This window comes from Pempheris klunzingeri, chromosome 9 (genome assembly GCF_042242105.1).
Source record: "Pempheris klunzingeri isolate RE-2024b chromosome 9, fPemKlu1.hap1, whole genome shotgun sequence".
NCBI classification, from domain to species: Eukaryota; Metazoa; Chordata; class Actinopteri; order Acropomatiformes; family Pempheridae; genus Pempheris; species Pempheris klunzingeri.
In genome coordinates, this window is record NC_092020.1 from 6,034,787 (window position 1) to 6,057,070 (window position 22,284).

Consider the following 22,284-nt stretch of genomic DNA (forward strand, 5'->3'; position numbering starts at 1 on the left):
GAACAAATTTCTCTGTTCTTGCGGAGTATGCACAGGCCTTTACACTTTGGCTCTAGCTGTCAAACTCGTTTCTCCACAGCATGTTGTTCAATCCAAAGTTATGACGAGAGAGTCAGTGGTTCATAATAGCCCATTAAAAAAAAGAGGAAGAAGAAGTAAGTCAGCATCTTCAGCTCCCTTTAAACTTTTTTCTCCCCTGCTTTTTGCCACAAGTCCATATTTTCAAACTCTAGACTCAGCCAGAGTTAATTATCCTGTCCACTAATGAGCTTGTCACTGTTGGATTCACTTGCTAATGTCTCCTGCAGGTCCATTTGAATGAAATGCCACATTTTCAATGCACACCAAGTTATTATTCACCTTCTGGGCCCTGAACATAGATTTTCTTTGTCATTTCATGCATCAGTGCACTTTTGAGAGACATTGCTGTGTCTTTGGGCACCAACATAAGACACTTAAATCACTGAGCTCCTCTGTTAGTGTCTCTGACAGCTACAGCAGACAGATGTGCTCCCTTATGTCTAATTCTGCACCAGCATCTCTCATCTGTTGTTATTGACATCCATTTAATAGCCATCCAGAAAATCCCGAGAAAAAAAAAACACTCCATTGCATTTGAATGTTTGCTCATCTTTGTTCTCTGGTTTATAAAGTGGAAAAGCTTGTCGCAGCAGCAGCTCACCTGTCATGCTGCTTTTGGGTCTCCAGGCCATGCTAAATACAGATGAACAAAATACAGAACAAAGTAGCGAATTCAAGTTGCATGACTGCCAAATCCCTGTTTTGTCGAATCTTTGTCATGCACAGGAAGCCAGAACAAATGCTTCTCTGGGTTTTTGAAGCCAAATAAAGTGAGTAACAAAAAAAAAAAAAACTTAGCAAGCGTTTCACAGCAAGCTACGACCGCCTCCTGCAACATGTAGGAGGTGGACAAGTTCATCATCCACCCAAACAAGCACAAAATCTTCACAGTGTGATTTTCACACCGAAACAGTTTGGAGCTGAGATAATAAAGACGCAGGTCCCTGATTCTAACAAATAAACAAATAAAGCAGGTTAGTGCTGTGGTTTGCGCTGTTTGCACAGGTTGTGCAGCTGAAGGGTGTGTTAGAAGCACCTCTTAAACATCCACATTTTGCTGCACGCCAGCTGGTAACTGTCTCGCAAAAACCCATGCTATTTTAGGAGTGTGGCCTCCTAAGTATTCGAAAACACCAAATCCAAGGTTTCTTTTCTATTTCTGAGACATTTTCTGAGCTTGAGGAACATTTACTGCAGAGGAAGGAGGTCAGTAGGAGGCGGACGAGTCATGAGGTGGATTAAATTCCCTCTAGACTTCTACTAGACCTCCACAAAAGCGTACCTGTACTCGATTTGATGGTTTCCTGTCCGACCGTTTGTCCAAGCAGGTCATACTGGTTCAGGCGGGAGCTTTCTCCCTCCACCACCACAGAGTCGGAGGCATTCCGAGTCCAAGCATAAGTCACTTCTGAGATTGTGTAGGCATCTAAAAAAGAGAGAAGAGGATAAACCCATAGGGGATAAATCTGGGGCAGCCGCAGCTATTGATGATTTTTCTTTTTTTCTGAGAAATTATTTCAGTGACCCAAATGAAAAGCCCCTACTACATTGTGTTTGAAGTTGGGTTTCTAGAAAGAGAATGCTGCAGAGAGAAAGAGATCTCTCAGTGGTTGAAGATATAATTCATAAAATGCCAAGAAGCAATTGATGCAGAGTGACATTTGCCCTTTTCAATCAGTCACAGGATACACTGAAAATGAAATTTTAATGCTTGTTTGCTAACCTAAGAATCTCTGATGAAACAGAAAAATAGATTTTCCTTCCTCAATACAGTTACTGAAATATTCTATCAATCACGTTATGTTAAAGATTGTTGTATTGTTGCAACAGAGATTAACATGAAGTACTGAAGGTCACCACATAAATGCATTGAAAGCAAATGGAACGTTAAATTTATGTGAAAAGTCACAGCATTTCAGACATGACCCACCATGTGCTGATGCTCTGATACTTAATAATTCCCTGTTCTTGAACCGATATCTTAAAAGCAGCTTAAAGCAAAAAATCTTCATCCAAATGTAAAAAAAAAAACACATGGCAATATAACAGAGATAAAACAGATTGAAATTCACAAAATAAAATATTTGGATGAGTTTAGAGTCCTTTTCCCCATATCTCCCTGTGACATTTCCACTCCTTATCTCATGTATTTTATCTCAGTTAATCTCTATGTATCTGTTTAACTGCTGCATATTTGGTTAACTTGTTGGGCTACTGCCAGAAAACTCAGCCATGCATTCCAGCTTCACTCGGTTCTTAGGCTGCTCTCCTGCCAAAGAACCAGTGAGGAGAAAAAAATAAAGTAAAACAGCATTTTACTTAAAGGTCCCTCAGGCGCTATCATCATCAGAGTTACTCACAGCTGCCAAATTTTAGTGGACAGGAATGAAAGTCCATGGGGAAATCCTCCAGATGCATTGGGCACTCTGCATGCACAGTTAACCTGCATCCAATTCACAGAAAATTAAGGAGACTTTGCAAATGCATGAAAAGTAAACAGCACAGATTAGGCACGTCTCAAAAAAAAGAAAAAAAAGAAACAAACAAAAAAAAAAACTCACAAGCCTCATGCACTATTCAAGACGCTTCCCATCTGTAATGCCTTGAAACAAAAATAATTCATCCTAACTGTAATCAGCAGAGCAAAGTAAACAAGGTGCTGCAGAGACCAGCAGAAATCAAAAGACGAGTGTGTGTCTGTGCTGAGACTGTAGGTTAGCTCTTTGATAAGAAACTGCATCGTGTGCAACTCTACTATTATGAAACACTATTCAACCACTGTGAAAAGACCTTGTGAGGTTTGTCATTTAAATTGATTTCCTTGAAATGCATGTTGACAAAAGGATGCTAAGTAAAAAAAATTGGATGCGTGGAGAATACATTTGAACAAATGGGATTCTGTGTCGCTCCTGGACGTCCCTCTGTGAGGTTATCACATGCTGCTTAAGCAAGTGTTCTGTCCAAGTCATTCGTCTTCAAGGAGTAGTTCAACGTTCTGGGGTTATTGGGGGTTATATAAGTTATTTGCTTTTCTTGCAGAGTTAGCTAAGATTGATGTGACTCTCATGTTTGTACACTAAATGTGAAGCTACACCCTGTAGCAGCAGCCTGTCAGCTTAGCGTAGCACCAAAAACAGGAGCAAACAGCTGTCCCGGCCATAAAGTCCAAAAGTAACTAAATCAACCTACCAGCACCTCTAAAGCTCAATAATAGCTTTAAAGCCTTAATTATTTTAAGGCATTGTTTCTTGTTTAGTCTGTAAAAAAAAAAAAACTGTTAAAACATACAAACATCTCAGTCTCCTCATCTAAGTAACTGCAAAAAAAGCAAATAAGTGTGTTGCCCACAGTGTCGAACTATTCTCTTAAATCCATCTCAGCACTTTGAACACAAAAACAGCTTTGTGGCTTTTTCTTCAGACATGCTTCTGGGACTTGAATTACCTCATGGTGTACAGCAGCGTCCCGTCATCTTTGATCCTCAACAGTTTATTAGGCATGGTCATGTTATGAGCCACAGACTTTTTCCCATTGTGGAAGAAGGTGTCCGGAGTCCAGATTTTACTTGCCATCAGGTTGTTGAGGGGTAAAATATTCATTGGTCCATGAAATTTCAACCTCTCGTCCTTCCAGCTTTGGCGGAAGAAAACGTCTATGGTGTACTCCTGTGGGCAGAGGGAATGAGGGAAATAAATGAGGAAATTATTCAAAGTGTATTATTACATTTTAGACCTCAAATTTCCACTATATGGAAATGGTTCCCACTTCTGCTGAAAAATATGTAAAAATAAAACACAGGGCACTTTCCACTGCCATGTTTTATCAGGGCCAACAAGCAGCAGTTCTTCACGACTGACTTAACCTCGCCTTTAACACCTGGACGCTGTGTGGCTTTCTCTATTTGTCAAAGCTCCATCAAGGTGAGGACGGCGCTCTCCGTGTTCCTCTCAGCTCTCTGAGCCGGTGTTTTCCTAAGCTGGCTCTGAGGCCAAGACAAGCCCTTGACCTACAATCCTCCCTTGTCAAAAGAAACCACACACAAGGAGGGATTTAGGGCAGAAAGCACAGTGCTGTGAGATGTGTGTGCATGTGAGAGTGTGTGTGTGTGTGTGTGTGTGCTTGTGTGATTCACACACAGCGAGTGAGAGTGAGAGGAAGATAAAAGATAAAGGCCACTGACATTTAGATCTGGGGACACTGAAACAGTCTATTGTAGCCAAAACAACAGATTTTCTTTTAGTATAGCATCATTTGGGTTTATTACAATTAAAATGTGGGTCTTGTTTCCGTATTTGGGGTATACGGTTTTATAACATTTTACCCGTTACAGTCTTTTTTTTTTTTAACAAATAAAGGACAAATTGTGAATTGTGACAAATTCAAGTGAAAGTTAATGCACCTGAAATGTCAGTAATAATTCCTTTTTAAACAGTGAGGCAGGTCCAGGGCTAACAGGACGTTTGGGTATAATTTTTAAATTTCCTTTGTTTTCCCTTCCAAATGGTTCTGGATAACCTGAGGCTTATTTTGGTGATATTTCATATTTTTCTTATTGTCAACAAATCCGGGGAAAGGCCAACAATTAATTTATGCTTGTGTGGCTACAACCCGACAGTGATTATTAGTCGGCGCCACAGAGCTGTAACTTGGTCCAGAAATGGTTAAAAATGCATTAATCAGCCACACTGTTGCACTGGATGACACATTCCTTCCTTATGGTGATCTTGGGTGCTGTTGTTTATTTCGACATAAACCTAACCACTGCTTTTTGTTGCTTTTGTTTCAGCCACACTGCCAGCGCTACGAGGACAGCAGCGTCACCTCCGTTCCTCTTCTTAATGTTCAGATGATCCTTATATTCGTTTGCTTTTGTAAAATAAATACCTTCAGACCATCGATATGGTGCGTCTCCCACATTTTTCATGACCCAAGAGCCACGCTGGGATAAGAGACGCACACATCTCTGTTTTGTTGGCAATAAGAACAAATATATAACATTTCCAGATTTACTGTAGCCCGGATCATCTGACTGCTGGTGATTTTTGGCCCATCTGAGTTGTTTTTGGTGATATTGCAGCATCATGACTTACTGTATACTGCAATGACTGTAAGTATGATGTTATTATTACCAGTGGGAACAAAGGCTACAGCTATGAAACTAAAGGCCAAGTTGTAATAAAATGGAAAGATCCATTAAAGTATGACACTTGGTATGTTCCAATGGACAAAACTGCAGCTAAAGACCATCAGGTTTTATGCCGCTAATTTTAAAGATACCTTTGACCACATTCTTTGCTTAATGCTCTTTTGAAGCCACATACAGTATTTTTTCTTTCTTCTTCTGATTATTTTTCTTTCATTTTCCAGCTGTGGCTGTCAGCAGACCAATAAATCCTATTAAGCAGCCACTGAAGCAATCAGCTGAATTTCTCCACAGTATCTAAACAGATCAGTCAGGTCAGAGGAGATTATTTCAGGCTGTGTTGGACTAGGACCTAAAATAAATCATACATCTTCAGCCTTGCGCTCCATTTAGCGATACCATAATGCTCATTTTATTTATGGATAAGTAATATCATCATCATTTTTCAAGTTGGTATTATCTGCATTTTTTCTATCTGAATTTTATAAAATATTTTTTGCTCATTTTATATTCTATTTTATTGCTAGTATTCTTATAATGTGTAGCTATGATCATTTACATTATAGGTATTATTCTAACTGTGTCATAGATCGTACCTCAAAAAGCTACACACCCTACACACACCTTTCCCTGGGGCATTGGTTTTCTTCCAAAAAGTTGCAGGATGATATTGTGTTGCAACAGCACGCACACAGCACTCGGCAGCGCTTCAGTGCTGGAGGAGATGTCGGCTATCAGTGTCTTTTTCAAGCGTGTGAGAATGAAATAGATAAACACACTTAATTGCATTTGAGTAATACGGGCAGAGTTTGCTTTGCAAGGCAAGCATGAAAATCCTACGTTTGGCTTATATTGCTTCCTCTCTCTCTCTCTCTCTCTCTCTCTAGTTCTATCTGTGTGTGTGTAGGTGTGGTTACAGGTTATATGTGCTTAGGCTAGATGGATCTCTCAGGGGCTGAGCAGTTTGGATTACTTTGGTTATCAGCACAGCCTCACCTGTACTCATGCTGGCTTCTATACATTTGATTTGAAAAAACAGCTCCTACCATGTTGGCAGGTTCTTTACACCTGCGGCTTTATTAGCTATGTTCTCTGAATGAATTTGCATTATGGATATAGTCTTTTCATGGGAAGTTATGCTTCTTACATTTTTTGTAGTGAAGCTGACGAGAATTTGCCATCCTTCAAGAACAGTGGCAGCAGCGTATGATTATTTTCAGTAATCATAACAGCACAAATGATTGATATAAAAAATCTCTAAATGAAAATACAGTATCTACTCTAATCTAAAGTGGGAGATAACTGAGCTATAAAAATAGATTTTTTTCATAATTCTGACATATTAGGGGCGTACTTCTTGGGTCATACGCTCCAGTGCCAAGTGATGACCTCTGCCAGTGAAGTTGAAGGTGAAGATTTTTTCAGCCCTGTCAGCTGTTTGTCTGTCCGTCCATCTGTTTGTTTCAAAAGAGGCATCAGGAGTGATTTGGCTGGAATTTAGTGGACAGATCAGATGTGGGCGGTGATCTGGATCTGGGATTTCCGCCATGAGATCCTTTTCATTTTTCAGTCTTAACGATATATTATTCTGTGTCAGAGACCTGCTCCGCATAAGTGGTGGTTTCTGTTAAGCTGAGTGCCTTCTAGTTAACATATCTGTCAGAGGCCACTGCATTGAACTCCAACATCATAACTGCTAAATCAATAGATCAATCACTTGAAAAATGGGTCTTCAACAATAGAGGGGGACGCTGATGATATGATGTGAAGGTGGGCGCATGCTTCAGAATGATAAACAGGAAAGCCCTGGATAAACAAAGGAGTGACTTGCATAACAAGAGGACTTTCAATAATTTATAAGATGAAAATTGTCAGATGAATAGACATCGTGCTGTAGTGTGGAAAACTCGTCCCACTTCAGTATTGTGAGAGAGAGAGAGAGGGAGGGAGATGATGCAATTATGAAAGGAGTGAAAGCCACAATGACACTAAAAATAAAGCAAAGGAAGCGTCTTTTCATCCTTAAAGTTCATCCGTCATCTGGAGTGGCGTTTTTCTCCGACTGTTTATACAAAAGCAAAGATGTGGGTGAGTAATCAAACACAATAAATAAATGTCCGATATCTGCTCTCACCATGTCTGTGTCTGAAACTGGTCCAAAGCTGGTGACGTAGATGTTTGTCTTCACCTCAGTTATCCTGTCTGGATAAGAGACAACAAGTAGAGGCATTAAAACACCAACGGGGCGAAAAACAAAGAGCTCAAAGGCACTGAATGCAGGATTGTTCCTTCATAGTGTTCTTAGTTTCCCAGCTTTATGCACTGGCATGAACTCTGACTCGACTGACTAAAGTTAACGCTCTATTTCTAATAGTTTTAAGGAAGAAAAAAAGTTTTGATACTACATATGGTCACCATTGATTTCCACACTGTATTGTAATGAATAATGTCTTATTTAAGTCAATTTCAAGTATCCGGGTGCTTCTTTTAGTTTTAGCATTCATTTTATTATATTTTACTGGGATAAAATACATCATTTTCAAGAGTTTCACTTGAATGATTCTATATCGGATGCATTTTGATGTTATTGAGGTGTTCCATATTTTGGACAACAAAGATATATTCTGTTCTTTATTCTATTCTGTTCTATCATCTAGGTTACACTGTTCCTTTAGATCTCCGTATGAAACTATTTTCCTATCACTGACTATACTCCTACACTTCAGCTCTGCCACCTGGCACTGACTGATTGTTTGCCTCCTGTTAGAAATAAAGGATTGTGCCAAAAACGGCAAGGTGGAAAAGGGGTTCCCTTAATTTAAAGCCTTTTATGGACTAAATTAGCAATTCTGCAAGAGAAATCACAAATTGGATTATCAAGTTCTCCAGAAGGATTTGGATAAAACCACAAAGAAGCCAAAGGTACTTTGTCGTTAAGACCAGCAATATACACTATATATATAATATACACTGTCTGCTTGCTCTGCAGTCGACTCCTTTAGGTCAGGGGTCACAAATGAACTCACAGAGATGCTCCAGGTTGATTTTCCTAAATGTCCTATACTGTGTATATTAGGAGACAACATCGAGGGGTTATCTGTGAGGAAAATGAGATTTGTAACACTGGGGTGGCTCACTGCTAAAATTGTTATGAACAGGAAGATAAGAACTCCAAACAGTTTCAGCCTGATCAGTTGGCTGGAGGAGTTTATAGACTTATGAGGGATGGAAAGAGCTGTTGCCACATTATTGGACCTTGATCCAGGCCTACAAGGATTGTGGAATACAGTAAGTAATCATATCTACTCTTTACTAGACTACGTGTAATGCACAATTAAGTTAATATTGTAGCCAGTATTAAGTACTGTTAGTATTAAGTTAATTGTATGCTGTTTGTGTACGTATAGTGTATGCTATTGATTGATTGATTGTGATTGATCTGATTGGCTAAACACAGTGTGCTGACATGTTAGCTAGCTGCTCATTTAAGCTCAGCCACCTCCACGGCTGCATGTGACGTCACAGGTGAGAGCTGTGTCGAGGCCATGCCAGCCTGGACTCGTAACAGTGTCTGAGGCAGCACAGATGACGAGCTGTTTCCAGGCAAACTGGCCCACAGTCCACTGGGGTGAGCGCTTCCTGATTAAGTACAGACCCCCCGAATTCCACATTGACCACCAATTCTTGTCTCATTGGCTGGCTGTTCATCACTGTTTCTCACAGCATAAGCTTAAGCTACTGGAAACCACCACCATGTTGGGTGTGCACTGACTAGTGAAAATCACCACCATGTTGGCCTTAATATCAGATCAGAGATGGGACTTGGCTGCAAGCAACACCAGCCTTGTGGCTTTAAAGGAAGATGGCTACCAAATTACTTCAGCAGTGGGATGGCTTTCCAGACAAATCACCCCACAGATGGGCGTTTTTACATTAGCAGGTGTGCACAGCGACCTAAGCAAACTTTGCATCTGGGAGAACTAGAGGGTTGACAGTAGTGAGCGATTTCACATTTTCACAGCTTTTATTTTACACCCCCAAGTTTATAACGAATACAAAACACAATCTAAACACTTTTTCACAGTGTGAGTAAATACATCACATTCTGGATATGCACCAACAGTTCAGCACATCTAAACATGGGCTTTTTCTTAAAATTATACACTCTCCAACAATACAGATGTAACTGTTAGTGATGTTCTTCATAAATCAGCCTTCTTTCTTTCTTTCGAATAGCTTTTTTATGCCAGTCAGATGAAATCTGTACGAACTGCGTTCACCTGGACGTGACCTGTACTCTTGTAAGATTAAATTTGGCGAGCCGCAGCGACATGTAAGCTATGATTTTAAGCGTATATAATTTGTCCTAAATGTTCACACCAATGTGACAGATAGGAAGAGCAACGCCTTACATGTTTCCTATTCAAGCAATAATGCACTCCTGCATCAGTGCTGCTGCATCAGGTCCATTTGCTTTCTCTACACTCTGTCTTTCAATAATTACTGAGGCTCGACCTCTCATGTTCGGCCAATTCAAAAAGCTTTCACGTTTTACTCTACACTCTGTACTACACAGCAAACAGCATCTCACATACAATCTAAAGACATCATTATTCCTCAGTAAAGTGCTCTCATGCATGGCAAGGCGAGCTCCATTCACATCCCTCTAACAAGACATATTATGAAAATGCTTTCTTATTCATAAGGTAATGTAAATCAAGAGGAAGTGGCAGGTTGGCTGTAATAGGAGCAATCCATTTAGCAAGATATACAGTGGGATGCACTTATTTATGTAAACCAGGCCTTTGTATGTGAATCAGGCTGATTTACAATGATTAGGTTTTTACTGCGGCTCACAGAGGCCTCCTTTAGTTTGATTTATTTAAAGGGAAATGTTGTCTGTGGGGGCACACATGGACCACCATCTCAGTAAAAACCAAGCTTGATACTAAATGCAGTCATCCTATACCGCTTCTTCTTGAAGAAAGACACTATATTGCATTTTATCGCTGAGGTATCATGTACCTTAACGTGGTGAACTTGTCTGTGGCTGTGTTCACTATCATACTCATTAATAATGTGTGGTGGCCATTTTGTTGTGTTGTCTGGATGTCATAGTCATATATACTGGAGCCACGTTGTCCCACAATGCAATGAAAAAACTAGATATACTGACAATATCCAAGAGCTGACTGTTATAATATATTGTGAAGGTAGAAAAACACAGTACATTTAGATCACTACCACATTTCTTCCATCTGACACACTATTTAGTCATCTATATAGACTTCCATGTACTGTATAGTGAGTAGTGGCTAAGTGAGCAATTTCAGTGGCAGCTCGTACTTAATGTCATGAAACGTGAATGAAGAGATCAGCTATTGTTTCTACAGAGGCTCAGACGCCTATTTATTTTTTGTGCTAGCATTTGATAGGAATGTGCTTATTATCCAACCCAGAGCAAGTTTTCTCTTATTGTATTGTGGATGTTCACTAAATGATTGACCAACTTCGTCAGGAGAAGTGATGTTTTCTTTAAAAAATGTGTTTGCATTGTTTTACTATCTTGTTGATTGTTGATGTATTCTTGTATATTTGTGCTGTTTTCTACTTGTTCTGCATATTCCAATAAAAATTGACCTCTTTTACTTTTCTGAAGAGTCATTTGCTGTTTATGGATATTTATTGTTAATTGACGTCACACAGATAATTATACTCACACTTTCACTGTGTGTGTTGGAGAGAATTCACTTGAATTGCTCCTGGAAATATTTTCTGGCTTCCCTCGCCCCTTGCTTGCCCCCATGGATCAGTTGGTGTTCTTTTTAAGTATGTATATATACAGTATATCTATATGCATGCTTGTTGTGACTTGTTATGTGAAATGCATGACAAAGGTTGACGGACTGAGTCTACTCAGTCAATTTAGCATGACTGTTTTTGAAATTTGAAATATATATTTTTTTTATGTCACAGCTTTAAAAAGACACTCACACACAATGAACAGAAGTCTGTAGAAAATCCAATCCGCCACCACGTGACGGCTCCAGTCCATTTGCATTGCATGAGTGGAGCAAATTCACAAGCAAAACTAACCATATTTGTACAAATGATGCATCCTCACAGTAGCAAACCTAGAAAAGCACAGCCCTTGGGAAAAATACGTCTTTACTATTTAAAAACATCCAGAGTGCATTTAATGCCCGAAGACATTAGGACACTTATTTATAGGGACAATGACAATACCTAAAGTTCATTTATTCAGCTAGAGCAGTCATAAACATGTGCCTTTCATATAATCTGAATCATATGGTACAGATGGCCCAGCTGAACCATGTTTAATTGGTCAGACAAAACCTGCCTGTGTTCGGGGACAGTGCATCCCGCTGTGCGACTACCCAAATGTCAACTTAACTCTTGCCAGTTTGGACAGAGAAGAAGAGCATCAGCAAAAACCCGCATGAAGGGTCAGGAGGAGCGAACGACATCAGTCCAGAGAGCTGAAACCTTTATAACCCAATCCTGCTTTGATTATGTCGATCACACTCTCAGAAATTTTAATAGTATACTTAAATTAACAACCTGTAAAACTCCTCCTCCATCCTCTCCTACTGCTGATTACTGCAACACAGCAGTGATTAAAGACAGCTCATTACAGCTTTTCAATTTCGTATCTTTACACCTGATGTGACAGCAGATCCAACCGAGAGAAGTCATCATCATCATCCATTTAAACTGAGGAAATGTGTCCTTTCAGCCAGAACTCAGAAAACTAAACTAGATGTGTAACTATGATATCAAACTTTATGCAATGACAAAACTTTGCATCAGTTTAATGCTAAAGTGTTGTGGTTTTATTTTAATACTCCCAGGAGCACGGTATAGCTTTAAAACTGAATTAAAAGAATCAGCTTCATTTGCCAGGCAGGTGTACACATACAGGGATGCACGGATGGATGCTCTACATACCAACAACATGTAAGATCCTTAACTGTGTTTGAGAGTTTGTGTTTTCCTCCTAAATTTACATTTGTCACCTCATTTTGGAGCAGTAGCCAACAACTTATCCTTTTTATTTTGACAGCATCGGTTGGATTTGGACGTAATTATCTTGCTTTGAGCAGCTGTAAAGCTGGGACATAATGTATAGCTCTGAGCACGAAGTCGTACTTAGATGACAAATTTTTGGGGTGGAAAACAAATTAGTAGCAGAAGTGTGAATATGAACAGAAGTGAGCTGCCTCGCAGTCACAGTAATGATGATGATGTGGGAGCAACTGTGCTTTCTGCATTCACTCTCTGCAGCCGGGCTTGATTTCAGTGAAAGCGACAGAAAGAAATTGCTGCATTTTAAAGGAGCTTGGTATTGCTTCAACACTTGAAACGGGAACAAATATGAAAAATAAATGTGGGATTAAACCTGTTAGGGTTACAATTTAGTCCACAGTCGTTGCATTAGAGGATCTATATTAGAGAAAAAAATAGCTGTTTGTTTCTGAAAGCAATAGGCCTGTTGAGCCAACAAATGGCTGTGGTTATAATGTATTGCCTATAAATAAATAGAAAAGAAACGTGCAGCTTAAACCCACACAGTAATTCATTCATTGTTGAAACGATTACACTTGTTTTGTTTTGTTTTTCTCTCCCCCGAAACCCTCTAGTAGCCCCAAGGGGACACGTGGGTTCATCTTGAAAACCTCTGCCCTAGATTCATCTTTTCCATCTTTATCATTTGATTATCAGCGGAAGCTGTAAAATGTTTCAACTCGCATCTCTCGTTCACTGCAGTACGACACAGCAGAGTGCTCGTCTGGACAGATTTAAATCTCGCACAGTTTAAATGTCGGAAAAAACATCTTAACAGTAACTCAGCGCTCAACCTCGATGTAGGATCATATAGGAACGTTTCGTGTGCAATCTAATGCAATCTTCGGTAATCTTTAGTGTTATTTTTCTTTTTGGCTTATTTTTCTGGCTGTAGTTTGTGGTCTTGTTATAGTGGATTCATTGCATTACATTTACACAGGATTCTCCAAGGAGGGAACTGAATAAATATTTTTGGTGAGTAAAATGCTGAGACATGGGACAAGAAAGCCACTAAACTATGGAGCAGACTTTTGTTCTGTAATACACTCTGTATGCGTAATGATGCTGTAAATAATACACTGAATATTTAAGGATTCATACAGAGAGAGATGACGTACAGTAAATATATTAGATGCATTTGGATTCGGGTTCTTTCTTTTTTTTTGGTGGCACTCTACTTGAACCATGAAAACTGTCATAGAGACTCTGTATCCCTAAATATACTGTATGTATGAGTGAACACAGTCCTGCAGCTGTGATGAGGCTCTTTTTCAGCCATTATGAATGTGTTATAAACCAAGGCCCAGTGAAGCGTGAACACGTTTCTCCCACAGATGTGACATACAGATCTAATGTGTCTACAACACGGAAAATTCCATCTGATGTTGTTTTTCTGCCTTTAGAGTGAATTCAGCACCGCGATGTTGTTCCCTTGTACATTAATGGGTACAGTGTGCTACTACATCTTCAGTGTTGGGGGTTCGAATCCCACCGGGGCCACATCTGATAAAAATGTATGTGCTCATGGTACTGTAAGACACTTCAAATGAAAGTGCCTAATTTATGTTTTATTCAAGCATTTTATTTCAGATCGCTGATCTCCCCAACGTCTGTTGTTAACATGGCCGCCTCTTCAGGGCTGTCTGCTGGTGGAGAACCATTGGTGAATGTCATTTTGTCAGTCAAAATCAATGTAGCTTGATTGATTTAACCGTATGAATCTCAAATGGATGACAAAAGGGCCAAATCAAATTAAATGAAGTATACATTTTGGTGCATAAGCCATATTTGACAGAAACAAGACATGAAATATATTTATATCATTAAAGTTCTTAAAATATGATATGTACCTGAGCTACAGTGTAGCAATGGCCAAACATTTATGCTTTTCCTACACAGTAAATAAGCTAGCAGCACTATATATCTGTAGGTCCAGTTGTAAGGGCTGAGAGCTGCCAAGCTAAAGGAGGTCTGCTCCCCATATGGCAGCTCCTGGGCTGGGCTGATGGCCTCAGGAATTTGAATTTCAAATGGCACAAAATCCTGAGGGAGGAGCTCAGCTTTGGGGTGAGGGGCCAGCTGGAAATGAGATGCCAAACATGGCGGATGACGGGAGAGGTGAGGATGGAGAGGGAGGCACTATAGCATACTGAGGCCACAGGAGCAGGGTGGGATGTGAGAAATACTGTAGCCTGTCATGCTTATGTTGCTTCATTTATCAAACCTCTCAGAAGCCCGTTACATTTCACCCAAACATAAAAAAACATATGCTATATTTTATATTACGCACCATACATTACAATTATACACTCTATTATTAAATATTTTACTCTTAAATCCTCTTGTTGAACATTTCAAAGATTTACTCAGATCACAACACACTATACTTCAACTTCCATTGAGCAACCACACAAAAACCCAAGCAGGGTTCCAGGGAACATATGCTTCATGTTTTAATGCAAATTTTCATTTGAAGTAGGAGGTCATCGGACTTTAAAACATCTCCTAGATGACCTTTGGAGGGGTATTTAAGTTTTTCACTGTTGAGATATGCCATAACATTCTGTTACCATTTAGAGTGTAGTGCTGGCAAGGCAGAATTCCAGTGAATCAACGCTAACCATTGACAGACAGGTTTTCAGGCTGCGCACCCGAGAATGCAACCCTCTCCAAGATCTACTCCAAATACTGCACTTTATGGGTCTGCTCACAATTAAATCAATCATTTAATTCACATCACTGACTGCTCCTTTAAAATATGTGTACCTAATGCAAAACGGACCAGAGTGATGGAAAGAACCTGTGCATAAAATATAGAAATTCTAGGACCAATTTTACTTTATTATCACTTAAACTGCATCCCTACAGTCAAACTAGCATTACAACCATGCAGCATAAAACAACATCACTCATTTGCAGTGTAGTTCTGCACCTGCAGATTATTTCCTCCAATATGCGACAGATTCAGGGGCCAGTTTCCAGAAAAACTCAAGCGAGAGGGAATCTAGCCCTCTGCGGGGTTAAATGTGGCCATTTTGCCCGCTGTTACTTTCCAGGAAGTGGAGTGAGTGTTATATAACCTAAATGTTTTGTGCACAGAGTGTGTTTGTCAGTTTATTCTTGAGGGGATTGCTGCCAAAGGTTATCTGTCCCACAAAAGCTGATGTTAAATGAAGTGTTCTCACTCCAAATGAAGCATCAAGCGTTTAAAAATGGGACACGTGCGGTTTCATAATAAAAAGGAGTACAAAACAAACAAATGAGTGAGCTAGATAAGTGTAGTCTAAAAAAAAAAATGCACATATGAAATGATGAAGATCTGTACATCCTGTGATAAGAGATCATATCCTTACCTCCAAGACCAGGCCGCAGACGGTTGTCATATCCATCCAGCAGGCTGTCCAGGATCCGTGTGAACAGGGTGATGTTGGTTTTAAAGGCATCAGATGTGGCGTCGGCACTCACTGACCTAGTCGACAGATACACAATAATAATACCATGACCAGGTATGGGACACTTTGACTAACAGCAATCTGAGTACATTTCAAATGTATTTACACTCATAACTGTTTTCCTCAGAGGCCTATTTTTTCTGGGGAAAAGGGGTTATTATTATCTGGCAGACTTCATACATGACACACACACATATACACATTGTTTCTCAGCCACATGGATGACCCAGTTCAAGGCAGAACATTTGTGAGCCATCTGATCTTGGAGCCAAAACACAACTGAATATGCAAATGTAATCAGAGCCAGAGATTCATGGTAAATAAATTCAGATAAGGTCCTACATTAAAGCTCAAAATAATCACCACCGTCGACAGCTCTGGTGTAACAGCCTCAGGTTATGGGCATATTTTTCGTTTAAGCAGGGAAAGCGAATGTATATACAATATTAATCATGTTTCACATCTGGGTACTTTCTGTTTGGACCACATTCATCTAATTAGCAAAGTGCTGGATTAATGTAGCCTACTTACTGGTGTTATAACCTCATAGACCAGGAATACTTATTTCTTATTACTTATTTCTTATTTTCCAATATGTTTCCATGTATAGCAAGAGTACTTTTCCCCACACCTCCATATCAGAGCAGCCAACATGTTTAGTCTCTGTTAGCATGTTAGCATGTTGCATCAGGAAGACAACTGTCATCCAACCCGAGTTCGCATGTCTAGGAAAACCTTCAGAAGAGGAAAAAATTCAAACATTATCACTTTAACGTCGATAAATCGATACATATATCGATAAATCTATATTTTTACTATGTCATATTAAAAGTAGCCTGCTCATGCTAGCTGTCTAACTAGCTAGCTAGTCTTCTAGGCCTGCTTAGCCAGCGTTAGCTTAAAACAAGTGAGTTGCACTACTATAATTTTATGAGGCCTTTTTTCCTAACTGAATCAGCTCTTTCCTAACCATTACAGATACTAACATTTATTTTTGTAAGTGTAAATTACGTTGTGCTCATGATGTAGCCTGTTGTACAAACCTTTAGCCTCCCGGTTTTGAATTTGAAAATATAAGGAATTTCTGGTAGGTATAAAACAGTGTCTCACATTTGGTGAAAAGAACTACAGAAGTAGAAATATACACTTTTAACACCAATTTAATGAACAAAGCTAATTTGGGAACAGCAACATACGTGTTTTTTCATGTTAGCTGGAGATTTTCCTGTTCCTCTCATTCTGCTGACATGGTTTAAAAGGTCTCTCAGTCATGTTGATTTGTTATAGCAGTAAAGTGTTGCTGCTAACATTAACAAAGGCCCTATGCTATACATGAGTCCCTGTAAGACAATTAGCCAATATGTACAATATCAGGACCCTAAAACTGAGGCAGCTAAATGGAATTCAGCCACCTGTAATTTATTTATCTATTTATTTAATTTTACGTGGGTGTTTTTCCATCAGTGACATGTCAAACTGTCATTGAAAAGTCTTCTAGTCTACAGCAGGAGACAGAACGGCCGCCCCAGACAAGTTCTCAGAATCTGTGCGTTGGTGGGGATATAATGGGGGGAGGAGGGGGGAGGCGATTCAGTGGCCCCATTTAAATTGCCTCTCATGCTTCTGACTTTGGCTGCTTCTTTGGTCAGCTGCCCTCTAGTGTGAACAGCTGAGCGACCCGTCACTCTGGCCAATATCATAAGACACCTTTACACCTGATGTGATAATGTGAGATGTCCTCTGATAAAACAGCGTCTCGCTGGGCGCCTGGCCTGGCATGTCAGACACAGCTCCAGACATACCAATATTCATTTTGGTGTTTTATTTTATACTACATTTACATTATTTTCAATTCATATTTTTAAAAGACTATTTCTCAAATTTTATTTTATTGTAAATTATATATCTATGAGTTTAATTTTGCTTTTTTTAGGGCTTGTTTTTTCTTTTCTAATTACTATATTTTCCTACTGTTATGTACCAAAGAAGAAATCCCTAGTATTGGAAAACCTATTTGGCAAGAACCCCAACTCTGATTTAATGACATTCTCCTTGCAAGAAAGGTCACTTGGTCACAAAAATTGCATTTCAAGCTTGACACTGGCTGTAGCTATTAGAGTAAATTAGAACTGGCTGCTCAAACAGCAATTAATATCCTGTTACAGAGGCCTTCTTTTGTAGACGGAATAATAAAACCGGTCTGTGGTAAGTCAGACCACAGGGTGAATTGTTTAGGCCTATAGTAGAAATTGCATGAGGCTACATTTTCAGTGCTTCCTGGCTCCATAATTACCCACATGCCCTCCGGGTTATTCCTATGGTCAGACTGAGGATACTAAAGGCGGTTAAACGCCTCTCCTCCTGCGCGTCGTGCGTAATGAGTCCAGCGTAATAAAAAAAAAACGTGATAAACAGCCCCCGGAGACACGGCCAGTGTCTTCAAGGCGTCTCCCCCCATCCAGAGGACTCACCTGGTCTTCCAGAGAGCTATGAGCGCCAGCAGGCAGATGACGAGTAGAGGTGCGCTCTCTCTGCTCCACATGGCTGCTTCAACACCTACACACAGCAGGACAGATGAGGACAGGACAGGACAGCCGCTCTAATGAACGCCTGTGGATTTATATGTGACTCCACAGTCATTGTATCAAACCACTTATTTCTGGGGATTCCCTTTAACGCGCCATAAATAAAAATAGACCCAGAAGAAGAAGCAACTGACAGCAATTAGTATTCACTGGCACGTCCCACGCCTCCACTCATACTGAACGTTACTGATAGCAAAGAAATATTATATCAAGCCAGAACACCGAGGATCACCAATTTAGACGATTGGGGAGGGGAGAAAAAAAAAATCCTTAAGATGCAGAAAATGACCAGTGATATGAGGAGAATGTGTGGAGCAGAGACCAAGCTCCTCTCCCGCGATTTGCAGCATTTCCTCACATATCAAATAACAAAATAAACGTTTTTTTCTTTGTGTCTGAGGGGGCCGAAAAAACTGGAGAAAAAAAAAAAAAAAAACCCAAACAGACTCACCTCAAGTGCAGAAAGTACCTGCTGCAGCTGGAATCGTCGAAGATGCAAGAAAGTTAAAGACAAATCACCGCTCTCTCCTGTTTTGATGAGGCTGAATGAGTGCAAGTCTGTCATGAGAACAAAGCTGAAAAATCATAGTCCCAGTCAGCAGCAGGAATGCACCCGGAATGCATTGGCTTTCATGCTGTCCCAAATTAAATATGATAGTGATAATATAAATGATGACAATGAAATGGAAAGAAATAAAGGCTGTTTTTAAAAAAAAAAAAAAAAAAAATCAAAAACAAGCAGTTGTGGAAGGTGATCCTGGCTTCAAATTGATCTGTTCAGCAGCCCTCCTCAGCTGGTTAAAAAAAAAAAATCTCGATGTGAATCGTGATAAGCAAGAAGCACATCTCAGTCTCCCTCAGCTCCACACAAAAACTACAAAGGCTGAGGAGGAGACACTCTGGGTCCTAAAGATAGTGTGGTACAGTGTGCAGGGAGCCTCCTGCCTGCAGCCTGCAGCTCAGACCTCTGTGTGCGAGGATGCTAATGAATGTTGCTTCCACTCACAGTTAATACACTGATATTGATGTGATTGAAATGACATGTTTGGAAATGAAATGGTGTGGATGTGTTCAACCATTTTGGGTGAGATGGATTTGCTATGATATGTGCGTTAATACTCACCACAGGCTTCATTTCATTTTAAAGCTGATACACTATGGATGGAGTATTCAATGTGGACCTGTATAGTTGCTGGACTGGAAAAGCCTTTAGCACAGCTGTCAGACCATGGGACACTAACAATGTCCACTCAAATACTGATTAATGACTTTGTTTACTAAGCAGCACCGCAACTTTAATGGAAGATTAAACTCTGGAATACACGACTTGAAATCAAGGACTGATTAACTGATTAATTAAAAAAAAGTTTATGTTATTGGAACTTATTTTGTATATCTATGATCACTCTGCACACTGCTGTGAAGAAATGTCCAATGTGTATTATAATAAATTTAAATATCAGTCTAAACATAGGCATAGGATTGGATGTAATAAAAGGGGTTTTCTCTGTGTGTGTGTGTGTGTGTGTGTGTGTGTGTGTGTGTGTGTGTGTGTGTGTGTGTGCATGGGAGACAGAGAGAACGAATGGCCCTCTTGACGCTCTGCCGTTATGAGGACTGTGCATTGTCGTAAAAACTGCTAACCTTCTCAAACACTGGCTTTTTTTCTCTGGACCTCTTCAAATCAAATCAAACTAAAAATCATCATTATATTTCCAAATGATTTCCACAACACTGCTTCGCTTTTGACCGGCGCCACATCTTCTGCGCGGAGCTTTTTGGGAGCTGTTCTTTCAGCACCACATACTGTATGTACACAGATGGGCAAATGCAACTCATCAAATGTGTAACCACTTGTTCTTTTTTGTGCAACAAACACCTCTGAGTGCAACACTTAAAAAAAACAATGTGCAAATCATTGTAAGTGCACTGAAACCATGTGTCTAATTGTTTTATTTCCAATTAAAATGACCTAAACACAGCAAACCAGTGAAAAGAGGAAAAGAATAGGCACAAAAATGCTATGGTGGCAGATGTTATTCTGTGGTGTTTGGTTTATCTGAATTACTGTGATAAAGAGCTCAGTTTTGTGCAGTTTTGCCGTGTTTCATCAGATTATCTCTTATCCATTAATTTGACAAAAAGAAGCTGATGCTGAATTTTTTCACGACTGCACTATCAACCGGGCAAAATAACAGCTTCAGGGCCCCAGACTCACAGGGATCCCAAAAGCCCACATGTTCACTGCACGTCACTTGGTCTCAGGTAATTTGCTTTTTTGTAATCTGTAGAGGGGTCTTGTGTGAAAACATGGTTGTAAGACATCCATTATTTTGGTTCACATTGTGCTCAGACGGTGGGTATTTCTAAATGCTCTGTGTCAGGGGGATCAGCAGGGACCCATCAACAACCTAACAGGTAAACCTGATCAGGAATCCCTTGAATAGACATTTCAGTTTGTGTTTGAAGTGCTAATAAGCCACATATGAATGACATAGAAATGGAATGTTTGTGATCGTGCTGCATCGACACACGGCCTGTGTGCATCAGGTAACTGTGGCAAACACTCAGGTGACGGATAAAACGGATAAAAGAGAACTGGTGACTGATTAGCGAGCACATTCCCTAATTTAAGAAGCAGCAGTGAATGAGTGAGTGTGTGTGAGTGAGTACTCTCACTCACTCGCTCACTCACTCACACACACATAGAGATCAAAACAGACCACTGGACCTCAGGGTCGGACCATTATCAAGCAGTTGCTTTCTCCCTCTGCTATACTTCAGACTAGCAGGCTGTCCCATTGATCTCCACTCTAATCCATACCTGTGACGGGTGATTGATGAGGCAGGTCATCTCAATAACGGTGACCCTCGGGCCGTCATCATGTCCAACAAAGCAGGCGGGTAGGACACAGCCAGCTGAGGTAAACCAAGGGCATCGAGGACAAAGGACAGTCTTTCACCTTTTGGTCTATCAAGCTGTGTTTACACGTGTGCACGCGTTCGGTTTTTCACTAAACTTGGGTTTTCCTTGCGCTGCTAGCCTCTGTGTTACACACTCTTACAGCACATTGTTTATTGCAAGATGTTGCATCATACTCAGCCTACTGCCAGGCCTGAATGTGTCCCAGTTGGGCACAATGAGTGACAATGCATATTGATCAGGTCCACGTAGAGGAAGGTAAGCAAATCATTTCAGCTTGAAAGGTGGCTGTAAATATTTAATTAAAACAAAAATGCATCCCTTTTACATCACTGACGCCGCTGGCCTTATGTCATATTGGATCACGGCGTCAGAAAATGATGCGTTGAAGGAAAAGATCTTACAATCCTCCTGAATTGACACGATAAACGGTGTGTTTAAAACAGATACTCGTGCCAACAATACTGTGATTTATGTCACTTTGATTAAAGTCAGATACTAAATATGTATAGAGCAATCCAAATATGCAAAGTAATTCATCATTAGTGTGATTAATGTAGGGATGAGTAACTCCAATCTGTCCTTTCGTTGGAAACAGACTTACATTAACCTGTTGTTTGTTTTTTTACTGCCACTAGTTTCCAGTAGACAGATTACCTGTTAACAGCAACAACACCAAGGGTGCAATACAAATGCAGATTCAGACAGGCTGGAATTGACTGATGTGCTTTCAGTCAGTGGGGGAGCAGCTCAATAATGACCTGAAAAGTGTGCTGCTGCATTTAAACAAGCTGATAGAATTATTTTGCTCAACATATAACTATGAAATGAATGGGCGCATCTAAATATAGTCGATAACTCATAGCTGTTGTACTGAGAAACTATTTCTTTGTTGTAGAATTGAATCAAACACAATAGAATAAAATGCTTAACAGCCATGTGGGGTGATATGACTCACAAATATCCCTTGAAACACACATCTACCCATAGACACACATAGTCACACACACAGTG

General features: G+C 40.0%; 1 protein-coding gene across 1 annotated transcript in view; it reads right to left on the reverse strand.

The window, feature by feature from the left end:
* Positions 1 to 18,304, reverse strand: part of LOC139206848 (gamma-aminobutyric acid receptor subunit alpha-2) — a 28,124-nt gene extending 9,820 nt beyond the window's left edge. Inside the window, exons 1-6 of the mRNA XM_070836442.1 lie at positions 18,234 to 18,304; positions 15,664 to 15,779; positions 7,359 to 7,426; positions 3,526 to 3,746; positions 2,442 to 2,524; positions 1,364 to 1,507 (exon numbers count right to left, since the gene is read on the reverse strand). Coding sequence (XP_070692543.1) covers positions 1,364 to 1,507; positions 2,442 to 2,524; positions 3,526 to 3,746; positions 7,359 to 7,426; positions 15,664 to 15,779; positions 18,234 to 18,304 — 703 coding nt within the window. The remainder of the gene's footprint in view (positions 1 to 1,363; positions 1,508 to 2,441; positions 2,525 to 3,525; positions 3,747 to 7,358; positions 7,427 to 15,663; positions 15,780 to 18,233) is intronic.
* Between the last annotated feature and the right edge of the window lie 3,980 nt (positions 18,305 to 22,284).